The sequence below is a fragment of the Poromitra crassiceps genome (genome assembly GCF_964638095.1).
Source record: "Poromitra crassiceps genome assembly, chromosome: 16".
NCBI lineage: Eukaryota > Metazoa > Chordata > Actinopteri > Beryciformes > Melamphaidae > Poromitra > Poromitra crassiceps.
In genome coordinates, this window is record NC_139645.1 from 22910006 (window position 1) to 22936221 (window position 26216).

Here is a 26216-nt window from a genome sequence, read left to right on the forward strand (position 1 = left end):
AATTGGGAACGTTACATTCAATTTCATTCAGACTGCCTGGCACTCAATCGCCGCCATTTTCCCCCGGAGCTTCCACAGGAGGAGGGAGGGTGGGAGGGAGGAGGGAGGGTGTAGTGATGCACATACAGTAGTGGAGTCACAGCCAGGTTGGAGAGAGCCTGGTGACGCGGGGTTAGGTTGACAAGTCGGCAGTGTACTGGAGCAGTCAGAACAGGGAAGGGAGGGGCAGGGGGGACGGGTGAAGGCTATGGCGCGCGTGCACTGCCGGCCCGGGCTAGGCTTGTCATCACCATGGTAACAAGTCCTACCTTACGTCACTAGAACTAATTGCTCTCGCACAAATCGGCACAAATCCATGTCCTCTCGTCTACGAGACTTCATGGGGGGGAGGGGGGGTTCATGGGGGTAACATTAAAACACCTTCACCTATTTATTTGAAGCTTAGCTCATGTTTAATATTACCATCCAAGATTGTAACAACATATATATGATACAAAATTAAGAAATGCATAATATGGGCCCTTTAATACAACACATAGAACATACATACATACCACATAATACTAGAGATTCACCGATTGCCATTTTCTTGGCCGATTTCCGATTTTTGAATAGTCTGACTTGCCGATACCGATTTTTGCCGATTCCGATTTTCTTTCTAAGAACAACAATTGACAGCTTACACAAACGTTTTTGTAACTTTGTTTGAAAATTAGGATTCATATAACAATTCTTATCATTTGCATGAAGTAGGACCATCTCACTCAAACACATCTCAAAATAAAAGTGTTCCAGGTTAGCCTACTGGACAGAGCTTTTTTGTGCAAATACAATGAATACAAAAATTAAATTAAATCCAATAGCCTATATCCCACAGCCATCATGCATTTACTTTTCCAAAAGAAAACAGGTGCAACAGAACATCAAAATGATCCATGGACAAGGAGTTTATAGACTGGCTCCAGACCAGTCCTCTTGAGTAGAGGGGAAATGAGTTTATGAGTTACAGTAACGATCTTCAGTCTGAATATCAGGCGGAGTTTACACACAGTCCGAAATATCGTATGCGTTTTTTTTTTCTTCTGCCATCCGAAAAAAGATCGTCACGCACAGAAAACCTTGCACACTTGTGAGTCCGATGCATTTTTATTATTATGGCCGTCGTTCTATTTGCAATACGAAACAAATAGGCCCCTATTCTCCCACAGGCCTTCGGCGCTAAAACGGGCCTTAAACGCAAAAAAACGTGCCTTGCGCCTGCCTCGGGAAGATATGAACATAGCTTTAGGCTGGCAAATGCGCTTCAGGCTGAATGGGCGTGGCGCACTCCCTGAATGGGCGAGAATGGGCGTTTCGGCCTTAAATGCCGGCCTAATGATATCTTCCCACCTGGCGTAAATTTAGCGCTTTGCGCTTTTGAAAACCAGGCCTATTCAGTGCGCTGGTTGCGCGGAGCGCTCCTCTGGCTCTCCTCTGTCACCCTTCTCTGTGTCACTCCCTCTCTCTTGCTCATATCAGTCTGACAGGCACAATACGACTCTCTCTCTGACTCCCTCGCTCAGACAGACACAACACACGTCCCATAGGAAGAAGAAGTTGTAAGTTCACTGCCTGGCATGTGAAATGTCCCAGCATGCAATGGGCTACTCCATTTCGCTACTAAATAGCAACCAAATGAGCCGAAATAGATATAAAGGTAGATCTAAATAATGTGTAATGGTAAGACAACCTGCAATTGTAGAACATTTCAATATTGGACCAAATAAAACATCGAAATGAAAACACCACCCTATGTGAAACATATATGTCATCCTGGGCCTATATATATCCCTCGTCGATTTAACGTGATTTAGATAAGTGACAGCGTAACGCGCTTCTACTGTCATGTGCTATACTGTGATGTCTGCTCCAATAACTTGGCCCTACTTCACATTTAGTTTTACAATAAAAACACATTTCTGCAATGACTTTACATAATGTAGGCTATATTTATGTGCATCATCCTACCTGCAGCAGGGGAGAGAAAACGATATCTTTCTGGACAAACTTTCACCAATCTAATTAATCTCATCATATAGGGATAGGCTATATTTTTCTAGCTGATGCGTTTAGAACATTCTTTTCACTTTGATCTTGCTATAGTGTAGCGTATTTACATGCTTGCAGTATTTAAACTGCAGTTAGATTGGTTTGAGAAGCATAATAATATGGAATAATAGCCTATATATGGAGACAGACAGATGGGATGAAGGGAGGGGGGGGAGCAGAGCGCTTGGCTTTGTCTGGTTTTACTGGATTTCTCCTGGAATTGGAGCTTAAAAGGCAAGCGTGTGACTCTTTACTGCACTTCTCCAATGAGCAGATGGTGCATAATTTTATGCTTAAAGGAGTATTTCGGTTTTTTACACCACGGTCCTCATTTCCAGCTTAAAATATTATGTTTTACTCACCGAAATAGTTTGGCTTCATTCGGATGCCCACGGAAGATTTTGAGCTCTGAGTAGTCTCCTCAAACAGGCTATAACGAGAGCCCACACTTCTTCAGAGGAACCACAGAAGGGGGAAGATAAGCACTGTAACCCCATCCGGGCGGGGCAGATCAACGTTGACTGTTGTGTTGTTGTTAGCTTAGCTTCTAGCTATTAGCTAAATAATTATATTTACAACCATAATGAACCGTGATCTGACAGACAAAGTGTCATTTAGAGAGCGTGTGCAGCATGCCCCGCACTCGCCGCAGGCTCTCGTTATAGCCTGTTTGAGGAGACTACTCGGAGCTCAAAATCTTCCGTGGGCATCCGAATGAAGCCAAACTATTTCGGTGAGTAAAACATAATATTTTAAGCTGGAAATGAGGTGTAAAAAAACGAAATTCTCCTTTAAACGCAATTTCTACACCGATTCAACGATAGGGCCCATAGTCTCTCCTGTATCCACGTTACAACATGACTGACAGGCTGAGGCAGCAGCGCTGATGTGGAATGGAGAAGGCAGGTCGGGGAATGGTTATACTGGACACAATGCTCACGTTCACCTCGCCAAGCCGGCTGTGTGCAGCAGCACTGCTTCCCGGGGAGAGAGAGCAGAGAGAGGGGGGCCAGTGAGGTGAAGCGAGCCGCTCAGACTGGACTCCAGCCGAGCGGGACTCGGCCGCACCTCTGTCTCCACGGCTTATTTTCGACTTGCATGTGTGACAAACTGCGAGCTTTGTCTACTTCACTGACGGTGAAAAAATTCCACAACGAGGAAGGTATGCTGGCGTGTGTGGTGTGGTGGCTGGGTGCCTGTCTCGGTGCTTTGGGGTGCGCGCACGTCATGTGAAAATCGGCTCACAGAATCGGCTATTTAGAGTGACCGGCGCAGATCACCGATCGAGGCCGATCACGTTAAAATCGGCCATTTCCGGTCACGTGCCGATCGATCGGTGCATCCCTACATAATACATAATACAATGACAGAGTTCCATTATCAGAGGGGTGTAGATACTCATTACAAGCAGGGCCGGTTCCAGAACAAGATGACTAGGGATTCATCCTAGATAGGAAGGGGTGCACATGCACGGGCCGACCCAGGTGGCCGGCCGAAGACATTGACATGTTATTTTACTAAAAATATAGTCGAGTGGAGCACACCCAAAGATTTGACATGTTATTTTACTAAAAATAATGCATTTTACCATCATTTCAAGTAGAATGATACCAGCCAAGCAAGAATATTTCAAGTGTTTCAAGTGCTTTACTGAAATATTTAGACCATAAAATGATAATACAATTATCTCAACCTTAAAAGGTTACATATAGGTGCCAAAAAGCCATAAATTCACATCAAAGAACAAAGAAAAACAACAATTATAATTCAAGTTTAAACAGTAAGTGTGCAGCTACAGCATTTATTAAAAAAATATATATATATATATATATTACCACTCTTTTAAACTGAGCATGCAGACAATTAAAATGAGGATGCAATGCGTGCTTTTGCACCCCTGTAAAACCAGGCCTGATTACAAGTAGGATTCAAGCAGTTTTTCTTTCAGAGCTTTAAAGGTGGAGATGGATTTCAACATTTTCGTACTGTCATCGAGCTCATTCCAGATCTGTGAGCCCCTGCATGTAATACTTAAGCTGCTACATTTAAGCTTTCTCTTCTTTTCTTTTTTTATACCAAACATAAGATGTGTATTTCTAGTATTATGAGTGTGCAGGGGACAGCAGACTGGAATGAGCTCAGCCAGTCTGAAATTCATATTATACACAACTTGATACATCAAGCAAGCATTTTGGTGAAGATGAAAATCAGCAAGCCTCAGGAGACCATAACGATGGAACAGAGGGCGTGTGGGTGTGTTAAACCCCGACCATGACATGGCTCATATTATTTTCTTTTGCAGACTTTCAAGTTTCTTGTAGTGACTAGGAAAGGTGTTGCACCATATGACATTACAGTAGTAATGTTTAGAGTGTAACAGTCATCTTACTTTGTGTCTGAGGGTCCATGTTGAGGACTGAAGAGTAGAAACTCCTCCACAGACAGAGAGCTGTCAGGAGGCTCTGCGCCAACCTCTTCCTCCACACGACCACTCATCTTCTGAGAGGAGACAGACACACACACACACACACACACACACACACACACACACACACACACACACACACACACACACACACACACACACACACACACACACACACACACACACACACACACACAGCTCATGAGTAGGGCTGAACAATTTGGAGAAAACATCTAATTGTGATTTTTACCACGTGCGCAGAGCATGGTCAAGAGACGGCTCTTTAGGGTGAGTCAGTCATTCAGTCAGTCAGTCAGTCAGTCATTCAGTCATTCATTCAGTCAGTCAGTCAGTCAGTCAGTCAGTCAGTCAGTCATTCAGTCATTCATTCATTCAGTCAGTCAGTCAGTCAGTCAGTCAGTCATAATGTTCACGGAAAGAACGTTTATTTCAGGGTCACTGATAGGCCATATTGTGACTAGCATTTTCGTTTACTTCCGTTCCCACGGCAGGGGCACTACACACTTTTTTCTCCATAAAAGAGATCTATAGGTAGAAAGTACAAATAAAAAAGTTCTACTCGTGTTATCCTGCAGTATTTTTATAATCAGTGGTCAAAGACGGCACTATTTCTTACTAGGCGTACTAATCTGTGCAAGGGGAGTGGTGTGGTTTTGGTCACGTGGACCAATCGCGTAGCCGCTTCATTCCCTTGCCGTAATAACATTAGAGCCATGGCGACCACCAGTTCAAGCAGCGAAGAGGGGAAAAAGAAACCAAAACAGCTGAAAAAAGTGCGTAAAAGCCGGGAATCAAAGGACTCCAAACGATGCTATATGCACTTTTTGTCAGTACAGAATGAGGACGTGCAGGATTTTACCCAGACAAGGTGGGACACTTACAGGTCTGTCGTCAAACAGTGGCTTTGTCTGGACGGCGATAGTAAAGTTATCGCTGAAACTTTTAAACATTGCGTGGACGTGGATTTTGACCATGTTCCCGAGGACGCTGGATTTCACCGTTACCGTCGCTTTATTTGTAAAAGACGTTTGGGTTTGGCTGAGAAACGCTGCACACAGATGGTGCAGGGGGAAGAAGAAGAAGAACCAGATGCAGCCGCAGCCTCGGACAGCATCGGCCCCGACGGAGCCACGTCTGAAACCCCCCGAAAGAAACTTCGGTCTCGGACAGGTTTGCCCGTCCGTTCTGCTGGCCCTGTCCTTCCAGCCATCTGCATCATTTGTAAAAAGGTGGACAAATATATTACTGTTGGTGGAAAACGGAAGAAGGATCAACTTTCACAAGCAGAGACAGTGTCTGCAGGTAAGCGACCCCCCCCTCTCTCTCTCTATCTCACACACACACACACACACACACACACACACACACACACACACACACACACACACACACACACACACACACACACACACACACACACACACACACACACACACAGAGAGAGGGAGCATTTTCTTTTATTGCCTTGATCTCCTTGCCCCCCCCCCCCCCCCCCCTCTTTTTTCTTGTAATAACAATACAATGGATAAAAGATACAAAAACAAATGTCACCCAGTTTTTTTTAATTATAAAATGTGTGATTTGACAGTAAAGCTGATTATAACTTTTTTTTGTTTTCAGGCCAGTTGCGGAAGGCTGCTGAGAAGAAGGAAGACTCTAGCGTTCTTTTGCATATCAAAGACAAAGACTGTGTGTCTCTGGAAGTGCGTTACCACAGGTCCTGTTACAGAGAATACACAAGGTCCTTGTCAAAGTCTACGGCAACACATAGCTACTGCAACCACAGATGAAGTGTGAGTTATTACATTGCATTAACACTGCACATTTCAAAAGTAAGGCTTTGACCTACAACAAATACTATTTTGTCTGTCTTTAGATACAATGTTGACAGCAGACCTCTTTGCACATGTTAAGTATTTTTTTGTCTGCGTGTGTGTGTTTTCAGAAATGAACAACAACCCTTTCCTGCCAGCTACAAGATATTCTGCGAACGAGTCATCCGTCAAAGGATTATCAATAAACAAGAAATCCTGAAAATGAACCAACTAAGGAAGAAGTTCATAGACATCGTTAAGAAGAATGAGGATATTGATGCTTCAGACTACAGGTAACTGTGTCCTTGACAGTTCAGTAAACAAAAAAGAACCTCTTTCATACTGAAAAGTTTCCATTTTATTGATTTATTCGCTCACAAGAAAGGCTGACAGTATGTTTTAATGTATTTGTTTCTCATTGTGAAAAAAATCCCTTTATTTATACATTTGTGCTCGTCTTTTTCTATATTTTCATTTTGCAGGCAGGATAAACTGAAAAAGCGGTTGGCCCGTGATTTCCCCCAGCTGGTGTTTCACAGCCCTGCAACGCGCAACATCTCCGAACTGGTTTTTGTTGAAACATTATCAGCAGATACACTGTTAGACAGGCTAGCGCATCCATCAGACACGACAACAACTGAGTCAACCGAGGTAAGCCAAGCTGAAAGTGACAATGAACACACATCTGGACAAACTACAGAGCACACAAGGACACTGTACAGTGCAGGACTGATATTGAAGAGACTTGTGAATGAAACTCCCGGGATGAAATGCCCCTGGCCTCCCACAGCAGAGGATTTGAATGTTTCTGACGCAAAATCTGTTGTGCCAGTTGAACTATTCAATGTGATTTCCTGGATTATAGGTGCAACAGAGGAACCAACACTAGACCATTATGTTGATATTCCTGAAGATGTGAACCTAAAAGTTTTATCTGTTTGTCAAGACATTGTGTATCTTGCTTCTAAAGGTCGGAAGCAGACGCCTAAGTCACTGTGTCTTGGTCTAACTGTTCGCTATTTAACAGGTTCATCCAATGTTCTGTCACTACTGAACAGATTAGGACACTGTGCTTCATGGAACACAGTTGTCAGTCTAGACACTAGCCTAGCGTCACTACAACTTCTAGAGGGCAGAGACAAAATCCCTAAGGGGTTCTCAAAGAAGGCACCAACCATACTGGTGTGGGATAACATCGATTTTGGGGAGGAGACACTGTCAGGTCGTGGAACTACTCACCATACAAATGGCATTATGGTACAAAGTTCTGTTGTTGAAACAATGTCTAGACCAGACAGACAGCCACTGCCGAAGTCAGTTTACACATTCAAAGCACCTCCTAGCATCCCGCTACAACACTATCCACAGACTAAAAGACAAGGGCCACAGAACTTGCTTCAGGATGAAAGTGTTCCATTGCAGGTGGAAACGTACAGGTTGAACACTGTGTCTGCTGCCAAAACAGAACTGGCATATGTTTTAGTGAAGAACACAGATGCTGAAGCATGTACAGTACCAGGCTGGACAGGTTTCCACACAATGCTACAAAGTGATGCCACTCTACCTAAGTCAGCACTGTATTATCTTCCAGTCATTGAGGCTTCACCGACAGAGATGTCAACAGTTAACACTATTCTGAAGCGAAGTGTTGAACTTGCTGATCAGCTAGAACTGGACCATGTTAATTGTTAAATTGTTAAATTGTTAAAGAATTGCCACACTGCCTACATCCAGTTAAATGCAATGCATAAATGCAAACAGCACAGACTACTTACACAGCCAACAGAAGGTTTTATTGTGATGCATTTGTATGCTATTTTGTATTTTCATATATTTCCTTGGCGGGGGGGGGGGGTGTACAAATGACAGATGCTGTGACACTTTGTGGTACTTGAATAAATGTTTCATACCATATGTTGTAATAATTCTGACCTCTAGTACTTTAATTTTTAGTCTTGTCCATTTTTTGCATTATTCCAATTTAGGGGGCGTGGTAACATTTTGATAGATTTTCTGCCATTTTGGTCCAAGGTGCCCTGATTTTCTTTTCTACCTTTCATTACACAGTAGGTTGAGACATTTTCTATGTATGAAACATAAGCTTTTGGCACAATTTACTGTGGAGGTTTCATTGTACTGTGTGGCAAACACTTAAGTTGAAGCATATTCTTTAACAAATATGCTACATTTCATGATCTAAATTCACATGAGTAAACTAAAGGCACCAATACTTGTTTCAGATGTTAAGTATATGCATTTTAGCATTTATGACATTTGAGAAAGATTTTGTGTTGCCAAAAACACATTTTACAAGCAAAAACAGCAGCACAAGATTTTCGTTTTTTGGTTATAAACTGTTTATACATTTCTGGCTGGTGACAAAATACTAGGGGTGTCACGATACACTCAGTTCACGATACGATACGTATCACGATACTGGGTTCACGATAACGATACGATACGATACGATTTTAACAATATTTTTTTTAACTTGAATAATGACAATATATGACTGGAAAAGTAGTATTTTATTTGAAATGCACAAATACAAAACATGCTGTTGTGGGAAATTGTTATTACAATAACAACTAGAAAAAACATGAGATTGGAGATAAGGCTTATCTTGAAATAGAATGAGTTACACCGTCACTTAGATTTACTTTGAACTAAAAGGTTTCTCAGCAGTATAAATTCTCATTATGCATCTTCAGTTTTTCTTCAAACTCAAACAACAAGACTTTTCTTAGTCTATTTTTTATGCATCTTCAGTTTTTCCTGTCAAGTAAACAGTTTTGCCAGAAACTCAATTGAATGGTTTCTCTCCTGTATAACTTCTCATGTGTCATGTGACTTGTTCAACTGAACTACTTTCCACACATTGAACTTCAACAAACAAAGACGTTTCTTTGTCTACTTTTGAAAAAAAAAAAAAAAAAAAAAAAATTTTTTTTTTTTTTTTTTTTTCACGATATGAGATTTCATCTCAACGATACATATCGTGACGTTTTACTATCGCGAAATTTCGTGGGACGATATATTGTGACACCCCTACAAAATACTGCAGGATATTATGAGTAGAACTTTTAACCCAAAGTCCAGAAGGGCATTGTCTATGAAAAAATGCATTGAATGAGTAGTGCCCATGACATGGGAACGAAACTCATTTTCTAAGCACTTTTTCATGGGTCCCAACACGGCCTATAAATGGTGAGATTCCCTCTCATTTCCCAATGGGGTGGTGTGTTTCAATCGACACTGCGTGAATTACAACGAGCACACCTAGACACAAACACACACATACACATGCGCGCGCGCGCACACACACACACACACACACACACACACACACACACACACACACACACACACACACACACACACACACACACACACACACACACACACACACACACAGTACTACCCTGGTAAGTTAGTGTCACCTTATTATCGCCAGAATTTGTGATCATATTCCTTCATCTTTCAAGACCCACAGAATATTTTGTAATATGAATATGCTTGTTTTCTCACACACACACACACACACACACACACACACACACACACACACACACACACACACAAGCTTCATTCATTATTTCTTTTTTATCAACACTTGTCTTGAATGACTTCATTTTCAAGCAGATCCTCGTCTGTCTGTAGTGTCGGGTGGATACTGTCAGGTGCCTAAATGTGCAGAACATGTGCAACAGCGCCCCTCTGTGGTCACACACGGTGGTTACAGATTTCAGTGAAACACTGCTGGCTTATGAGAAATCAGCCCGGTGAACCCGCCCTCAGAGACGAGAGGCGGATGACTCAAACGCAACACAGCAGTCTGCTCTGTAGGCAAGTCGACGCATGTCATCTTAGTTAGTAGCGCCCTCTGTAGGCCTAATATGAAGCAGATTAGTTTACCACCCATTGAGCTATATTAAATATATATATGTCGATGTTCCCACCTCGCTCTGAAGTCCTGATCTGTCTGCAGAAAGTCAACAAGCCGTTTCTCTCTTTATGAGGAGTCATGTGACTGAAAGACGCTCATCTGGCAGAGTCTCAGACACACAGATGGAATAAAACTGGGTTAATTAACGGGTTAATAAACTGCGTCATGTCGGTCTTCTGTGAAGTACAGGCCCCGCCCACATCAACTTCCCTGTTTGTTTTACTGACGCCATTATCTCACTGTTACATCTTTTCTATGAGCGTTACTTTGAGAGAGAGGAAAAGAGGCAGGTGAACGCAGTAAAACACCTGCGATCAGTAACAAACTGACTCAGACACTTTTACAATCAACAGATGTGAACTCAGACAGTGGAAAAAGGTGACAGATATCAGCCAGGGCAGAGACACTAAACCACTCAGAAACCATTCACTTACTTAGCAGCACAAGTGCGAGAAGGTGACTGTCACCTAAAGGTGACTAGTTTCATCCCTGAATAAAATAATCATAGGAATAATAATAATGTAGTATTAACACTCACCCTGCGTCTTCTCTCTGCTCTCTCAAAATGGTGTCGGTGTGACTCTGAGTTGAACTGCGACACACTTGACTTCCACTGTCAACAGTTACTTTGCTCCGCCTCTGCCTGTATAGAGAAGTGTCGTGGCAGCAGGGCTGGATGATGATGATCAAAACGTCGCTCCGAGTGTTTCCGGCTCTGGGCGGAAGACCGTGCTGTGCTCCAGCTACAATATTCCGCTCAATTCTTGCGTTCCGTTTAAAAACATGGGCGACGCGAGTAACGAGAGTTAGCTCAAAACAAACACTTCGTTTGGTATGTCCATGCTTCTTGTTTTTTATCTAACTCGTAGCGACTGACTGCCTGCTGTTGCATTTCTGTGGGGGAAGGAAAACACTGCAGCACACAGGCCACCGGAAGACGGGGGCGGGTCTTCTTCTGTCTTCCTGCCTCAGTAACTGCCAGGCTCTCTCTCTCCCCCCCTATGCTCTCCCCTCTGAGAGAGCCTGGTGACGCATCAGGGCTGGGAAAGTAACTGATTACATCATGTATTGATTCTATTTATTGTGGATTTATTGATCCAATTCGCTGTGCACTGTAAATATTGACTCTTTTATTTTCTACTTTATGTTTGATATCTTAAGGTGCAAAATAAATAACACCTAAAAACACTTGGCTCTTAGAAATGACCAGTGAGTGCAGCCAAGAAATAAATGACTGGGTTTCTAAGAAAATGATGCTCTGTAATCCAAAGATGTAAACACGATTATTATATTATTATATATTATATTATTATTGAGAAACAGATAAGACAAGATTAGCAAAGCTGTTCTTTTTTGTTGTTGTTGTTGTTGTTGTTGTTGTTGTTGTTGTTGTTGTTGTTGTTGTTGTTGTTGTTGTTGTTGTTGTTGTTGTTGTGGGGTCCTGAGGAGCTCCAGTAGTCAAATGCAGGAGGACATTTGTTCAAAACTAATCAAAAAGTAAAATAATCAGTTACATTACTTTTATATTGTGATACTTGGATTACTGATTACAATTTTTGACAGGTAACTATTAATTGTATCCGATTACATTTTAAAAATAAACTTCCCAACCCTGGTTACCAATCACAAGTTCCAGAGGCAGCTGCGGGCGGGATTTAGGTGTGACGACAGCTAGAAGCGATGATAGACAGATGGTTCATCCAATCACCTGCCAGGGATTCTTTAAACACACACAGCCTTTTCCATACAGTTTCCAAAGACGAGCTCCCACATGGTTCTGTGAACAAACCATCTGGCATATATATATATGTCCTATAACTTCATTTCCATTCATACTCCCTGAACTCATCCATGTATGTATCAAGTTGAGCCACGAGTCTACCGGTTGCTTTTGTAACAGATTTGAATATTTATTGAAGGAAAAGATCAAAGAGAGAACACATGTACAATACTTCAGCTACAGAGAAACAAGCCGTGTAGCTGAACAAAGACATGCGCACATTTCCAACTTTGTCCAAATGAAATAGAAACATGTGAAAGGAGAATGAAAGGGAAATAGTGTCTGAAGTGCTGCTGTGCAAAGTGCCACAAATCAATCCTCTTTATTGACATAGATTTGACTCTACTGTAACTATACTACAGACTTTACTGTACAAACCACCTGCAAGCAGCAGCTGAAAGATACTTAACTCAGACGTGGATCTAGGATTTCAAACAGCCCCCCCATCAGAAGAAAGTGCCTGGCACTTTGTACTGGAGCGCCCTCTAGCGGCTTTCCGCCTCAGTACATGGCTCTCATGAACAGGGCAAAGCAAGAAGATACAATCATATCTCAAACTTGTATCAGTTACCAGGGTCCTTACACATTTTCAATCAAAGAAAATCACATACTTTTTCCTCTGAAGATGTTGTCTGGTGTTCAATATGATTAACGCAGACCTAGATCTAGATCTGGTCTGATGAAGAAATATCAGAATATGTGAGATGATCGGCAGGGTTCCTACATTCTTTCTTTCACATATGGCCGATGTTCTTGACTAGATGTGATGTTGGTGCAGCTATTTGATATAATGCATGCTGACAGTGGCTGGCTCATAAGAGCATCCCTCTATCTGAACATTATTCTTCACATCAACACAAGCTGTGTATTCAAAGTGGGTCTAGACCAAGATCAAAACTAGAATTGTGTGTGTATCAGACCTGAACTACAACATTTTCCATACTTTTCCCAGACTTTTTTTTTAAATCCCCAAACTATTCACTTTCCAGACCTGCGTAGGAACCCTGAGTTACGGAAGCATGGATACAAGTCGACAGATGGTAATCATATACATATAGAGGGGAATCATATTTAGTCCCTTTGTGCAGCATGGGTTGCTAGTCGTCCATGGGGGAGGGAGGGCAGCAAATCAGTGACTGTGCAGAGGAGAGGCAGCTCCCCCTAGCTGCTGTCAGCCTGGAGCATCTTCTCGATCTCTTGGTCCCACTGCTCGTCTCTGTCTGTGGCCTCGCTCACCACCTCGTACTCCTGGAGCTCCTGCTGCAGCTCCTTCTCCCAGTCTGCTGGCTCCTCTGGGGGAGGGAGGAGGGAGGAGGGAGGAGGGAGGAGGGGGAGGAGGGGACACACCACAGAGGTGGTAAGATGGCTTTAGTTAGCCAAATTAACAGGACAAATGACATCATGACTGACTCAACACTGATATATTGACTATGATTAAAAATCTGATATCAAATCAGGCTTGTATATCTTTGATATGATGGATATCATAATAGCCATTGAAAAAACTATGAAGCTATGCAGTAACAAGCTGCTCCAGTGTTTAGCCCACACCCAGACGCAGCCAACTAGCTGCTTATTCTTTATACACTATATTTATATTTCTGATACCAAGGCACACGGGAATAAAAGACAGGGAAGACTCAATTGCATTACAACATCAACAAGAGATCTAAATCTAAAAGAGATTTGCTCACAGGTTCAGCAGCGTCAAGTCAGCCAGAATAAAACAGAAACGTCCGGTTATAACCGTCAAAATAATGACATTTAAATCAAAGTACTGTCGCAATGTTTTGTGTGTGATCCGAAATCCCCCAAGTACCAAAGAGGAAAAAAAGAAAACATTTGCAGAGAAACCTGTTGTAAATTAACATACAATGTTGTGCCTCCGAAAAGCCAATTTTAACCCATAGTGAGTTGACTGGTCTGTACACCCAGCAGCAGCATTATGTAGCCTATTGGTTTTAATAAATTAGCGCTTTTATTTTGAAGGTAATATCGCCTCGCTTCCGGTATCAAAGCTCTTGTTTTCAACTTGCGTTCACTGACCAAAAGGGGGCGTGGCAATCACAAAAAGGAGCCGAACTTCTAAACGGATTCACATAACACCACGACACTTAGAAAGGCTGGTGGAGGTATTATGCGCTCTACCGAGTGCCGTAGTAGTAGTAGTAGTAGTAGAGTTGTTGTTGTTATTATTATTAACACGTTCACTGCCGTGGACGAGTTAACTCGTCAAAAAAAAATCCAACGGTTGACTGCCGTGGACGAGTTAACTCGTCAAAAAAAAAAAAAAAAAAAAAATTGACGGTGGGACGTGGATCTAACCCTTTTACGTCTCCTATAAGAATATGGGAGCCACCGAACGTGTACAAACCATTCCACCGACCCACTAAGTGGCGACAGTGCTCTCCAGACTCGAGGAAGCCAAGCAAAAACAGCAGCCTGAGGAAGCCATTCTCATGAAAATGGATTGGCGAAAACGCTTTCGCTTTCGCGCTGGGAGCTGGCGGTGGGGGATTGTAAATTTGCATAATAGATTATGGGTGCAACACACTTTGAAACACCAGCAGAATCGCACGCAGCTTCATCAAAGCTCACAACCGAAAACCCAGAAACGAACGAGCCCGATTTTACAGTCATCCAGACTCGCCCGAGAGCGGCCGCGTCAGCAGCAGCAGCACAGACAGACAGGCAGTAGAAACTCGCCTGTGACAAACACTGCAAAGCCACCAGAGACACACCTACGGAGGGAGGAGTTTGAAGGAGAGGGGGGTGCTGGTGCTATGGAGGAAATTACTGTTCAGAACGATATTGTTTAGATGTCTGATGTCTCACTGATGCCAAAAATAAATGGTTAAAGTGACTGTTCTGCCTGTTCTATCGAATCACGCACGCACGCACGCACGCGCACGCACACACACACACACACACACACACACACACACACACAAACACAATACAGTATACACACTTGCCCAAGGGCACCCATAATCACAGGCACGTGAGGTGGTTCTAAAAATCCATTTATCTCAAAACTCTCTGAAAATCTCTGAAACCATGCTGTATTCAACTGCTAATGCCTACATAACTACTAACTCTACAAACTAACTCTTTTAGACAGAGAAAGCACACATTCTATTAGTTCTTTTGAGATATTTTGTGTTCACAAAGTCCAAGCAGAAAATAATCCTCGGCTCTTGTAAGATGAGCCAGAATCCTCAAAAAAAACCTTTGGCAGAAGCTACCTACAGTAAAAAAAAAACGGCTGGCAGTGAATGTATACATTTATTACATTTTTGGCCTCAATGCTCTTTCCCAGGCTTTTCCACCCTACCAAATATAAAATTAGGTGGGAAACAAGAGTGCTTCTGATAGTTTGATTTTTTTTTTTATGAAAAATCTGCAACATCGGCACAAAATATCGTCTTTATCAGCAGCTTGAATGGCGATAGATTGACAGTGTTCTTTTAAAGCTGTCTTCTGTTGAGAGAGTGGTTCCCTGGTTCATAGCTTACTTCTTCAGCTTACATGTTGTAACATGAAAAGAAAATCATCAGAAATACCAACACAACAAAACGATATCTGTCTCATTTCCAGCTTAAGAAATGTAACAGACACACAGTTCCCTAAAGGATGAAACAAAAGTGTAAGAAAGCCAACCTTCAGGAGAGGGGCTGTCCTTCTTTTTCAGCACCAGCTGCTCCATCTCTTTCTTCAGGTCGTCCTGGTTGATGTTGGCGGAGTCGAACGCGTCGCTCACAAACTCCGACAGCCCGGGACTCGAACACATGTCCTCCTCTTCCTCCTGGGCCGGCTGGGACTGAAAACAGAGAGCTTCTTCCTCAGCCACTTGTATACATAAGTGCCTTTTAAACATGAACTCTGGATCATGTCCTGCTAGAGAGAGCAGGATGTTTTCAGGTTTTGCCTTTCTAAACATCAGGGGTCTTTGTTAAGAAACAACTGGATATGAGCCGTTTTTTCTGCCAGTGGGGGGGGGGGGGGGGGGGGGGGGGGGGGCGGCGCGGTAGCATCTATCGAAAACAAGAAATGTGATAGGAAGCAGCTGTAGCTATGAGGCAGTCAAAATAGTGGTCGCACCGTCGTCAATCACTGTGGGTGATCTATTTTACAAGTGGCAACTAGTCATATCTGACTAGTTTTAAATGTAGGCTATTTCTCCCCACAAAAGTTTGATAGCCTATCAGTCAGTCAGCTCCTATCCTCTACGCAGTGGAGAGGCACACAACACTGCCTGCTGATATAATTGGCTGCATCACGTTAGCGACAAATCTGGAGACTTCAAAAAGCATGCCGTTGGTTTTAACGGAGTCCATTCCAACGAGGGGTGGCAATGTGCCAAAAAATGAGCGCTTCACATTGCTACATAAAGCAGGCGCAGCCCAGTCAAAATAGTGGTCGGACTGTCGTCAATCACTGTGGGTGATTTATTTTACAAGTGGCATTTCAAGTCATATCTAACTAGTTTTCAATGTATTTCTCCCCACACAAGTTAGGCTTTTTCTGACATGGGAGCAAGCAAGCAGCAGCAGCAGCAGACCTGATGCACTGGACCTGCCTGGCTGCAGCTGAAGCGCATTGGCCAAACAATCAATCAATCCGTTTTTGCAGCACTTGAGGAAACCGTGAGTTTGCTCGTTGATATAAGCGATTGCCCGAACGATTCATTAATTAATAAACTAGTGAACGTGAAGTGAGTCACGAGCCACACCTGCCCACTACGGATATGCGGATAATATCCTGCCAGCTGTTTAACATGAGCTGCGATTGCGTGGAAGCGGATCTTATACCGGTGGTCGAGGTAGATAAGATACGGACTCGCGGGAGTGCGCGTAGGCCGGCTAATTGTTGTTTAACATGCAGGCCAACCGGCTAGGTGCAGGTTATAATACGGATTCCACTGCATGTTAAGAAGTTCCATACTGAGCAGCATACACAACCACCACATCCACAGTATAGCACTCTTACCTTCTGCATGTCACTGATGGAAACAGGTGGGGTTTTTGGTCTGACATTTTCTGCAAAAAAATTATATATATTTTTTTATTTAGTGGCTAGGATATGAATGATATGTGTGTATATATATATATATATATATATACACTGTGTATATATATATACTGTGTATATATATATATATATATATATATATATATATATATATACATACATTAAGGTGACATCCTCAGGGGACACTGGCCCCTCTGTCCCCCTCCTCCCTCTAACCTGTTAAGGTGACGTCCTCAGGGGAGACACTGGCCCCTCTGTCCTAGCCTGGGTAAACCCATCCCCCACGTGACCTGCTCTCAGACCTGTTCTCAGTAGTGACTGGGAACTGAGAGAGCAGGTCACGTGGTGGCTGGGTTTACCTAGGCTACCTCTGTCCCCCTCCTCCCTCTGCTGCTGCTGGGCTGCCAGCGCCGTCAGCTGGGCCGATTGCTTGATCAGAGACACCCGGTAGAAGTAGTTCCTCCAGAACGCCTCCTCCTTCACACTACAAACAAACACAGGTGAGTCATCATAATGGACCGGACCAGGGTTACATTGACATAGAAACCAAAATAACTGAGCTCTAAATAAGAGTCAGATATCGTCCAAACACTGTCGTCCACATCTGATACCATGGTTATAATGATTTTTATTGATCACATATTAATTGTAGAATTGATCAATACTACATTACGTCTATGGGGTTTTGAAAGGTGCCATACTGTAAAAATAAAGCTTTAGGGTACTTACGTCCTAAACTGAGTGAGGTATTTTGATAAAGTTCTGGACTAATATGCATAAATGTTGTATTATTACTGTTGTTTTTATTATCATTCTTGATTATTGTAATATGAATGCTATTATTATACTTTAAGTTTTAGTATTTTTTCCCATGGTCTAAAATATGCTTAACAGACTTAAAATATGCGGAACATACTTGCACTTGGAATTTTAGTGCTTTAGTCATGGCATCATATTACATGGAAGCTATTGAAAGAAATCATAAATTTTCCATAAAAATTCATGATTGAGAATCACTCAAATCAAATATAATGAGGTGTGTCTTATTTGTCCAGTCTAGTAATAATCTGGTATTGATTTAGAGGCAGTCGGTCACATTGCATGGGAGCTATTGGAAAAGAAATCATGAATTTTCCATTCAAATGTTTATAAAAAAAAAAGATTACCCATAACAATTAATTTCATTATACACAACAAAATCAATGACTTTTCCAAAACGTTCAATGATTTTACAAATGTCATGACTTTTCCAGGCCTGGAAAACAAAATATTGAAATTCCATGACTTTTCCAGTTTTCCAGGTATTGCATGACTGTGGGAACTCTGCGACATTAATTAGACCACACACGCGCACACTTACACACACACGTACACACACACGTACACACACACACACACACACACACACACACACACACACACACACACACACACACACACACACACACACACACACACACACACACACACACACACACACACACGGCCTACTGACTGTTTGGGGACCAGGTCGAAGCGCATGCGGTTGAGCAGCTGGTCTTCTTGTAGCATGACGGTGGCCAGAGGGTACATCTCCTCCATGACGAAGCAGAAGTGCACGCCGGCCGGGGGGTCGCGCAGGAAGTTCCTCTTGTCCTACAGGAAGACACATCACCAGCGCCTTGCTTTTTACTAGGGATGCACCATATATCAGGAATATAAATCAATCAATCAATCAATCAATCAATCAATCAATCAATCAATAAATATATATAAATATATATATATAAATATTAATAATAATATCGGTATCGGCATCAGTCAAGAGAGTTGGAAAATATCGGACATGAATCATTTGAAATAAAATGTTGACTTTAAATGATCTGATTATAAGCTAATGTGATTGACAAGATTCTGCCTATAAAAGCTCCAGCAGGACCGTGTGCAGCAGCTAAAGACTAATGTGTTTTAGACACTAGGTGGCGCTTCATGGACCAGATGTTTTTTAACTGCAGACTGATAGGATCAGGTGTGAAACAGACCACAGAGAGTGATTATCGGCCAATCAGAGATGAGCTTTCAACAAAGCCGTGTTATAACTGACATGAGAGAACACATGCTGACATCGTGTAGGATCTGTACGTGACCCACGGCAGACAGAGCCAGGATCTGCTGCTGGATGGTCTCTTCCTCGTTGTAGCCGACCCAGGGTGGCACCGCTGCATCTGGGCACAAACGCCAGCACAGGCAGCTTCACTCATCACACATTAGGGCAGGGGGTTCCCAACCTTTTTTGGCTTGTGACCCCACTTTGATGTCACAAAAATCTAGGGGGCCCAGACATTCAAATTCCGGTACAACATCGGTAATATTATCAGTGACATCGTCAATCCCTTTGTCACTGATGATATGTAAAGGTAAAAAAAAAAAAAAAAAAAAAACGCTCAAAAGGAAGGCTACATTTTGGCAGAGAATTTTTTTTTCAAAGGGGTCCCTTGACCTCTCACCTCAAGATATATCTGAATGAAAATGGGTTTAATGGGTGCCCATGAGTCTCCCCTATACAGAAAAGGTAGCATTTTTTACAGCCTAAATAGCTTTAATAGATTGTTGAGTATTTTTGTGTTGTTGCTCATCACAGTTTGTCTCAACAAATGTGTTGTGCAGACAAATACTTCTGATGAGTAAGGGGGAGAAAATGTTGGCAATCTGGCTTTTGGGTATTTTGCCTCAGTTTTTGTATGTGGATGGATGATTATTAATTTGCCGTATGTCCAAGTTCACATGCTCTGTTAATGAAATAAAAAATATATGGGGAAATACATCATCTTAGTCTGGTGTGTTGATCAGAGTTGTGATTAAAGCGTTGGGTGGGCGTGGCCTCAGAAGATTTTCAGATGTCAAACTTCTTTTGTTTTGGGACTATTAGCCTATTTCACATCCCAACCAATTCACCCACTTTGTGTCTAAAAGGCAGGAAGTAAAACAGGTGGAAGCAAGACACTAATTAGACCCACGGCACTGGAACTCAATGTCTTGCTTGCACCAGTTTTACTTCCTGCCTTTTAGGCACAAATTGGGTGAATTGGGTGGGATGTGAAATAGGCGAATCGCTGTGCATCCCACCTGATCTCTTGGCCTTATTTTCCTGGACAAACTTCTGCTGTTCCTTTTGGAAGTCTCCGAGGAAAGTCTGGAAGCAGACAAACGCACAGGTCAGCACACAGACAGACACATACTCAAAGAAGGAAGGGACCTATATTGTATCAATGAGGTAAAAATGTAATCAATAAATAGACCCGAGGTTTTTAAAGTGGGAGGCGGGCCTCCCCAGGGAGTCTCCAGACAGTTTCAGGGGAGGCTCAGTGAATGGAAGTGGAAAAGAATATCTCAAAAGGAGATCACATAGAACCTAAACCTAAACCTAGAATAGTGTAAATTTGTGTGATTTGGTTAAAGAAATACTTAAGATAATCAGTAGTTTTGGGAATTTTACAGTTTTCCCCACTTTCCCAGAGTCAGAAACAAATAATTCCTTCAGGCAGACCTTATGACAGCCATTTTTATGTGTTGGTGTCGTCTGAAGTATGTCAAACAGGCTACAGCAATATCAGGCTATCTTGGCTCAATTAATTATCGAGTGTGTGTAGGAGGGATGGCTTTGTCTGAGGGGAGGCCCACAGTCTCAGACTTTGGAAACCACTACAATAGACTACATTTATCAAGGTACATCATCAGCGTGTCCCATTTGCCTCATGAAGAATATTATGTGAATATGAGGACAATACAAATTGTTGATGATGTCGCCGTGCAAGAAGCAGAGAGCAGCGTGCCTTGTCTATGATGCCGTCGATGTTTCCATCCTCCACGCTCTTCTTGATGGTCTGAGCGGTCCCTGCCACAGACTCTGATATCTTCTTGGTGGCATTGGTGGCAAAACTGAAGATGTAGTCTTCAAAGAGAGGAGGGAGAGGATGGGATTAGGGCTTCATGAGACTTGACTTGATGCATGAAGAGAAAACTTGAGACTTGACTTTTTGTTCTGGTGACTTGCTACTCGACTCTGACTTGTACAGTACTTTGATGAAAAGGTTTCTTGTGTGTAGCAGACCTGTCATCAAAACATTGCTACAGCGACACAGGAGGAGCACGCAGAACAGAATGCAGTTTATTTAAATGGACCTATGGTTGTGTAACGTAGCTCAGTAGCACTACTAACACTGTCATGGTTGTTGGTTTGATTCCCACTGGGGCCACCCATGCTCACATCACAACATACTGTAATGCACTTATACCATATTTTCTTCCACCAAATTACATTATCTTCATGCATAAGGTTACACCTGGCATTTTTATGGAGGACAGCAAGGCTGACTAACTGATGACGAGTTCCACATCTAAAAGTGAGATGATTAAGAAGCACGTAGGGTAGTCTTACCGCCCAGTCCTCTCCCCGGCTGCTCGGAGTTCTCCTGGCGGGCTGCTGGCTCGTCTTCCTGGGCTGCTTGCTGTTTGTTTACCTCGTTCTGTGCCTGGACCACCTTCTCTTCTCGCTCCTCGGCTAAGTTGTCCGTGTCATCACGCTTCTTTGGGTACGCTGGGTTCTCCAAGCCCAGCCACGACCCAAAACCTTTCAACATTTCAACCTAGCTGCTGTCAGCCTGGAGCATCTTCTCGATCTCTTGGTCCCACTGCTCGTCTCTGTCTGTGGCCTCGCTCACCACCTCGTACTCCTGGAGCTCCTGCTGCAGCTCCTTCTCCCAGTCTGCCAGCTCCTCTGGAGGAGGGAGGAGGGGGGAGGAGGGAGGAAGGAGGAGGGAGGAAGGAGGAGGGAGGAGGGAGGAGGGAGGAGGGAGGAGGGAGGAGGGAGGAGGGGGGAGGGAGGAGGGAGGAGGAGGGGGGAGGGGACAAACCACAGAGGTGGTAAGATGGCTTTAGTTAGCCAAATTAGCATGTCAAATTACATCATGACTGACACAACACTGATATATTGACTATGATTAAAAATCTGATATCAAATCAGGCTTGTATATCTTTGATATGATGGATATCATTCGGTTTGTTTGATGACATATTTATTGCTCTACACTGGTTGTCTATGGGAAGCACTTAACCTGAATTTATTCTGATGACTGTAATTATGATCTCCGCCAATGGGCGGACATACATTATTATGCAAATGTTTTATTAAGCATGCTGAGGAGTGACCCATCACCACATTATGATCCATATTTATCAAGCATCTCAGAGTAGGAGTAGCGATCTAGGATCAGTTATGTCCCTTAGCTCATAACCAATGAGATGAGCAAATTGATCTAGGATCAGTTATGTCCCTTAGCTCATAACCAATGAGATGAGCATATTGATCTAGGATCAGTTATGTCCCTTAGCTCATAACCAATGAGATGAGCATATTGATCTAGGATCAGTTATGTCCCTTAGCTCATAACCAATGAGATGAGCATATTGATCTAGGATCAGTTATGTCCCTTAGCTCATAACCAATGAGATGAGGATATTGATCGGGTAGACGTGATCCTGTTGAGGAAGAAAAACCAGGTCACCTACCTATAGAGAGCCAAAGTGAACGTCACTTCCTGCTTCAGCGCTGTACCAGAGAAGTGAGTCACTTTGCCTCTCTATACACGTTGCCAGCCACTGCTCATCGTCCTCATTCTTCATCACGGGCCTGGGCCCTGCACCCCGCGCACGTGTTCTGACCCGTCTGTCCTCAGCCAGCTCTGCCGCGCGCTTTCCACTTCACAGCTGTGCCCACAGTGTTCTAAGCAGATCAGATGGCATCCAGCAGATGATAGAACACTCATCCCTAAGAGACTTGAGACTTGACTTAGACTTGTGACCAAAAGACTTGAGACTTGACTTGGACTTGCAAAAATAACTTGTGAGCATCTCTGTTTTGTTGTCATCACGTGTGTGTGGTGTGTATGTGTGTGTGTGTGTGTGCGCGGGAGTGTGTGTGTGCGGGAGTGTGTGTGTGTGTGTGTGTGTGTGTGTGTGTGTGTGGGAGTGTGTGTGTGTGTGTGTGTGTGTGTGTGTGTGTGTGTGTGTGTGCATGTGTGTGTAGTCATGGCATACATACCTGATATTTCTTTACTCTTTGCAGACAGTCTCCCAGTTGGATTTTCTCCTCTTCTAGCACAGTAACATTATTCAACTCACTACCTCAGCTTCTATGAGCTGAGCGGTAGAGCTTAGATCAGGCCCCCAAAAAAACAAGCCGACTCGACCCGAGCCCGTTCTGTCTGGGCCCGTCCCGTCCCATTGACTGCAAGTATGGGCACGAGCCCAACCCCAACCTGAAATTGTCTTAGTAAGTTGGCTGCTTGTCTCAACTATAACCCTGATGTCTGTTCAGTCTTATGAATACATAAAGGTGTGAAGGTTACAATGTTATAACATTCTGATCTTATCACACCAAATATGACCCCAATTATATCAATATCTGACCACGAGCCCGGCCGGGGCCCGAGGTATAGAAGGGATATTCAGACCCGGCACATGGACCCGGTCGGGCCGGACTCGGGTTCTGGCAGAGCCTCTCACCTCTAATGAGTGGACTAGCTGCCCTGCACCATACCGGCCCCCGTATCCAAGGTTCATCCTATTTCCTGGAACAGCAAACAACGTTTTCATTGGATGAGAAGCTGACTGGATGTGTGGTGGGTTGAGCTGTCCCCTGTTAGTGCTGCCACGCCCCCCTCATCATCTCCCATCCAGAACAGGTGAGGCTCCTCCCCCTCTTGCTAGTTGACAGCCTCTTTAAAAGTGAGCCGTGCATGGCTGTTAGTTAGGCTTGCCTCGCTCTTTCCCGACACCACTGTGATGGTTGAGACAGAGTCATGCCAGAATAAGGAGCAGAGCTAGCTGGAGGGAGCATTAGCTCCTTCATACCACGGTACAGCACTATTTGGTTGGTAGCTCGTAGGCTCCAGCAACGAGGAGCATGACGACGGGGTTTCCCGGTGGCTTTCTGCAGGGTCCAGTTTGGCCTAGTACTGCTGTGTTGGAAGTTCTTCTCCGTGCCCTTGTACAGCACCACCTGGTTCGGTCGGTCTCTGTAGCTCGTAGGCTCCAAGGAATGAGGGAGCCTGACGATTGGGTGGCCTTCCTCATGGCCTAGCTCTGCTGCATTTCATAGGAGGAGCTCTGTTGCCACTGCTGTTTTTGTCCTATAGTTTTTTGTCCTTTTTGTCTTTCATTTTGTTGATGTGGCTATTTTGTTTATTTCATTTTGTAAAGCGACTTGAGTGTTTCTAGAGGGCTCTAGCATTTGAAAGATTCCTTATTGCCAGTTACAGTACGTCAGGTGGCCATAGTTCCGCAGGTGGTTGGTCACTGGGTGGAGGCCTTTATACCTGGGTTTCTATAGTGCATGTCAACGTTTGCTGTGCCATCTTAAGCTTTCTTGTATTTAGGCATGGTGAGTTTGAACTTGCTTCTCCTGCATGCTAGTTTGTGTTCTAACCCGTCCTTTCTTGCAGTGTATGGTAACCATTGTTCCAAGTATTAGTCAGTTTCCCAAGTGTTGCTATCCAGAGTTATGGTTTGTGAAAAACTTCAAGATTCTGATTGATAAACTTGCACACAACAATTGTGAATGCTTTTATTTTATATTGTTGGCAAATGACCATGGTATAAGCGGGATAATCAACTCCTAGATGTCTGTTAAATGATTTGAATGCACTTTGGTTCTTTGCCTCCACATTGTGCATTAAAATCACTTCAGTCACACCTAGGAGTTGATTATTCCTGACTTATTTCTTATGGTAAATAAAGCTAAATGAACTGACATGGGCCAGAACACATGAAATGAATCCCTTCTATGACGGGACATCATGTTCTGATCCATTACATTTCCTATCTGCTTCTTTAATGAATCACAGCACCAGGGACGGATTGAAGGAAGCTGAGAGCAGAGAGAAAATGAGTCTGCTGCCACTCAGATGATAGAAGTGGACAGTAGGACAAGAGATGAGTCAGTGTTTCTTCATATCATCTTACTGTTCAGATAAGAATTGTTTTGTCATCTCCATTCCTGAACATCATAAGAAACATGACTTGTGTCGCCTACTGATAATATTTATTTAATGTGTATTGTCTTGAATCTGCTGTGTTCAACTTCAGAGTGCTGCAGAGAGTGGGGGAGAGAGAGAGAGGGAGGGAGAGAATGAGACAGAGAGAGAGAGAAAGCATGATTTTGAATGGAAAATACAGACTTGGTGGGCAAACGCCTTAAGACTGAATAATGACATCACAACAGTCTAATGCTAATAACTGATTTGTTTATTTAAAAGTTTCCCCCATTAGCTGCTGCCAAGACGACCGCTAGTCTTCCTGGGGTCCAAACACATTACATGTTACATGACAAACGATCAAATGCAAGCAATAGTAAAATGCAATAGTAAAAATGACAATAGTAAAAATGACAAGCAATACTCAAATTCAATAGCACAAAAGAAAATCACAGAATACAGAATAAAAAGTTATACAAATCAAGACAGACAATACAATGTTGGACTCCATATGTGTCAATATTCTTTCTAGTCACTTGTAGTTGACTGATCATATTTCTTTCATGTTCACTCTGGTGTATTCAGAGCAAAGAAGGAGAGAGAGAGAGAGAGAGAGAGAGAGAGAGAGAGAGAGAGAGAGAGAGAGAGAGGATGATGCAGAGATAGATCTTATTCCAGTAGAAGTGGCTCATTTTCCATAACCATAACAGCATACATCTCTAAATAAAGACAGTGTTTACCCTCATATAAAGTGGCAGATTACTGAGCTACAAAAACTGATTTAGAACTTTTAAAATTAGGGCTGTGACTAACGATTATTTTCATTATCGATTAATCTGTCGATTATTTTCTCGATTAATGAATTAGTTGTTTGGTTTATAAAATGGTGAAAAAGAGGGATCAGTTTCCATAAAGCCCAAGATGACATCTTCAAATGTGTTATTTTGTCCACAACCCAAATATATTCCCTTTACTGTCATAGAGGAGTAAAGAAACTAGAAGATATTTACATTTAAGAAGCTGGAATCAGAGAATTCTGAGTATTTTGTATTACTCAAAAAGATTGATCGATTATCAAAATAGTTGTCGATTGATTTTC

At 42.9% G+C, this 26216-nt stretch overlaps 2 protein-coding genes across 2 annotated transcripts in view; one reads left to right on the forward strand and one right to left on the reverse strand.

Moving 5' to 3' along the window:
- LOC310791526 (synapse-associated protein 1-like) overlaps positions 1-26216 on the forward strand; it is a gene marked incomplete at both ends in the record, with an annotated part of 582682 nt that overhangs the window by 548377 nt on the left and 8089 nt on the right. The gene's annotated exons all lie outside the window — the stretch shown is intronic.
- On the reverse strand, positions 13236-21724 carry LOC310791012 (synapse-associated protein 1-like; the record flags this gene model as incomplete). The annotated part of the gene is made up of 9 exons (XM_083652727.1): positions 13236-13366; positions 15735-15888; positions 17064-17113; positions 17465-17589; positions 18601-18740; positions 19236-19309; positions 20211-20277; positions 20918-21036; positions 21523-21724. 9 exons carry the CDS (start codon positions 21722-21724, stop codon positions 13236-13238), a joined length of 1062 nt encoding a protein of 353 aa, XP_083508853.1.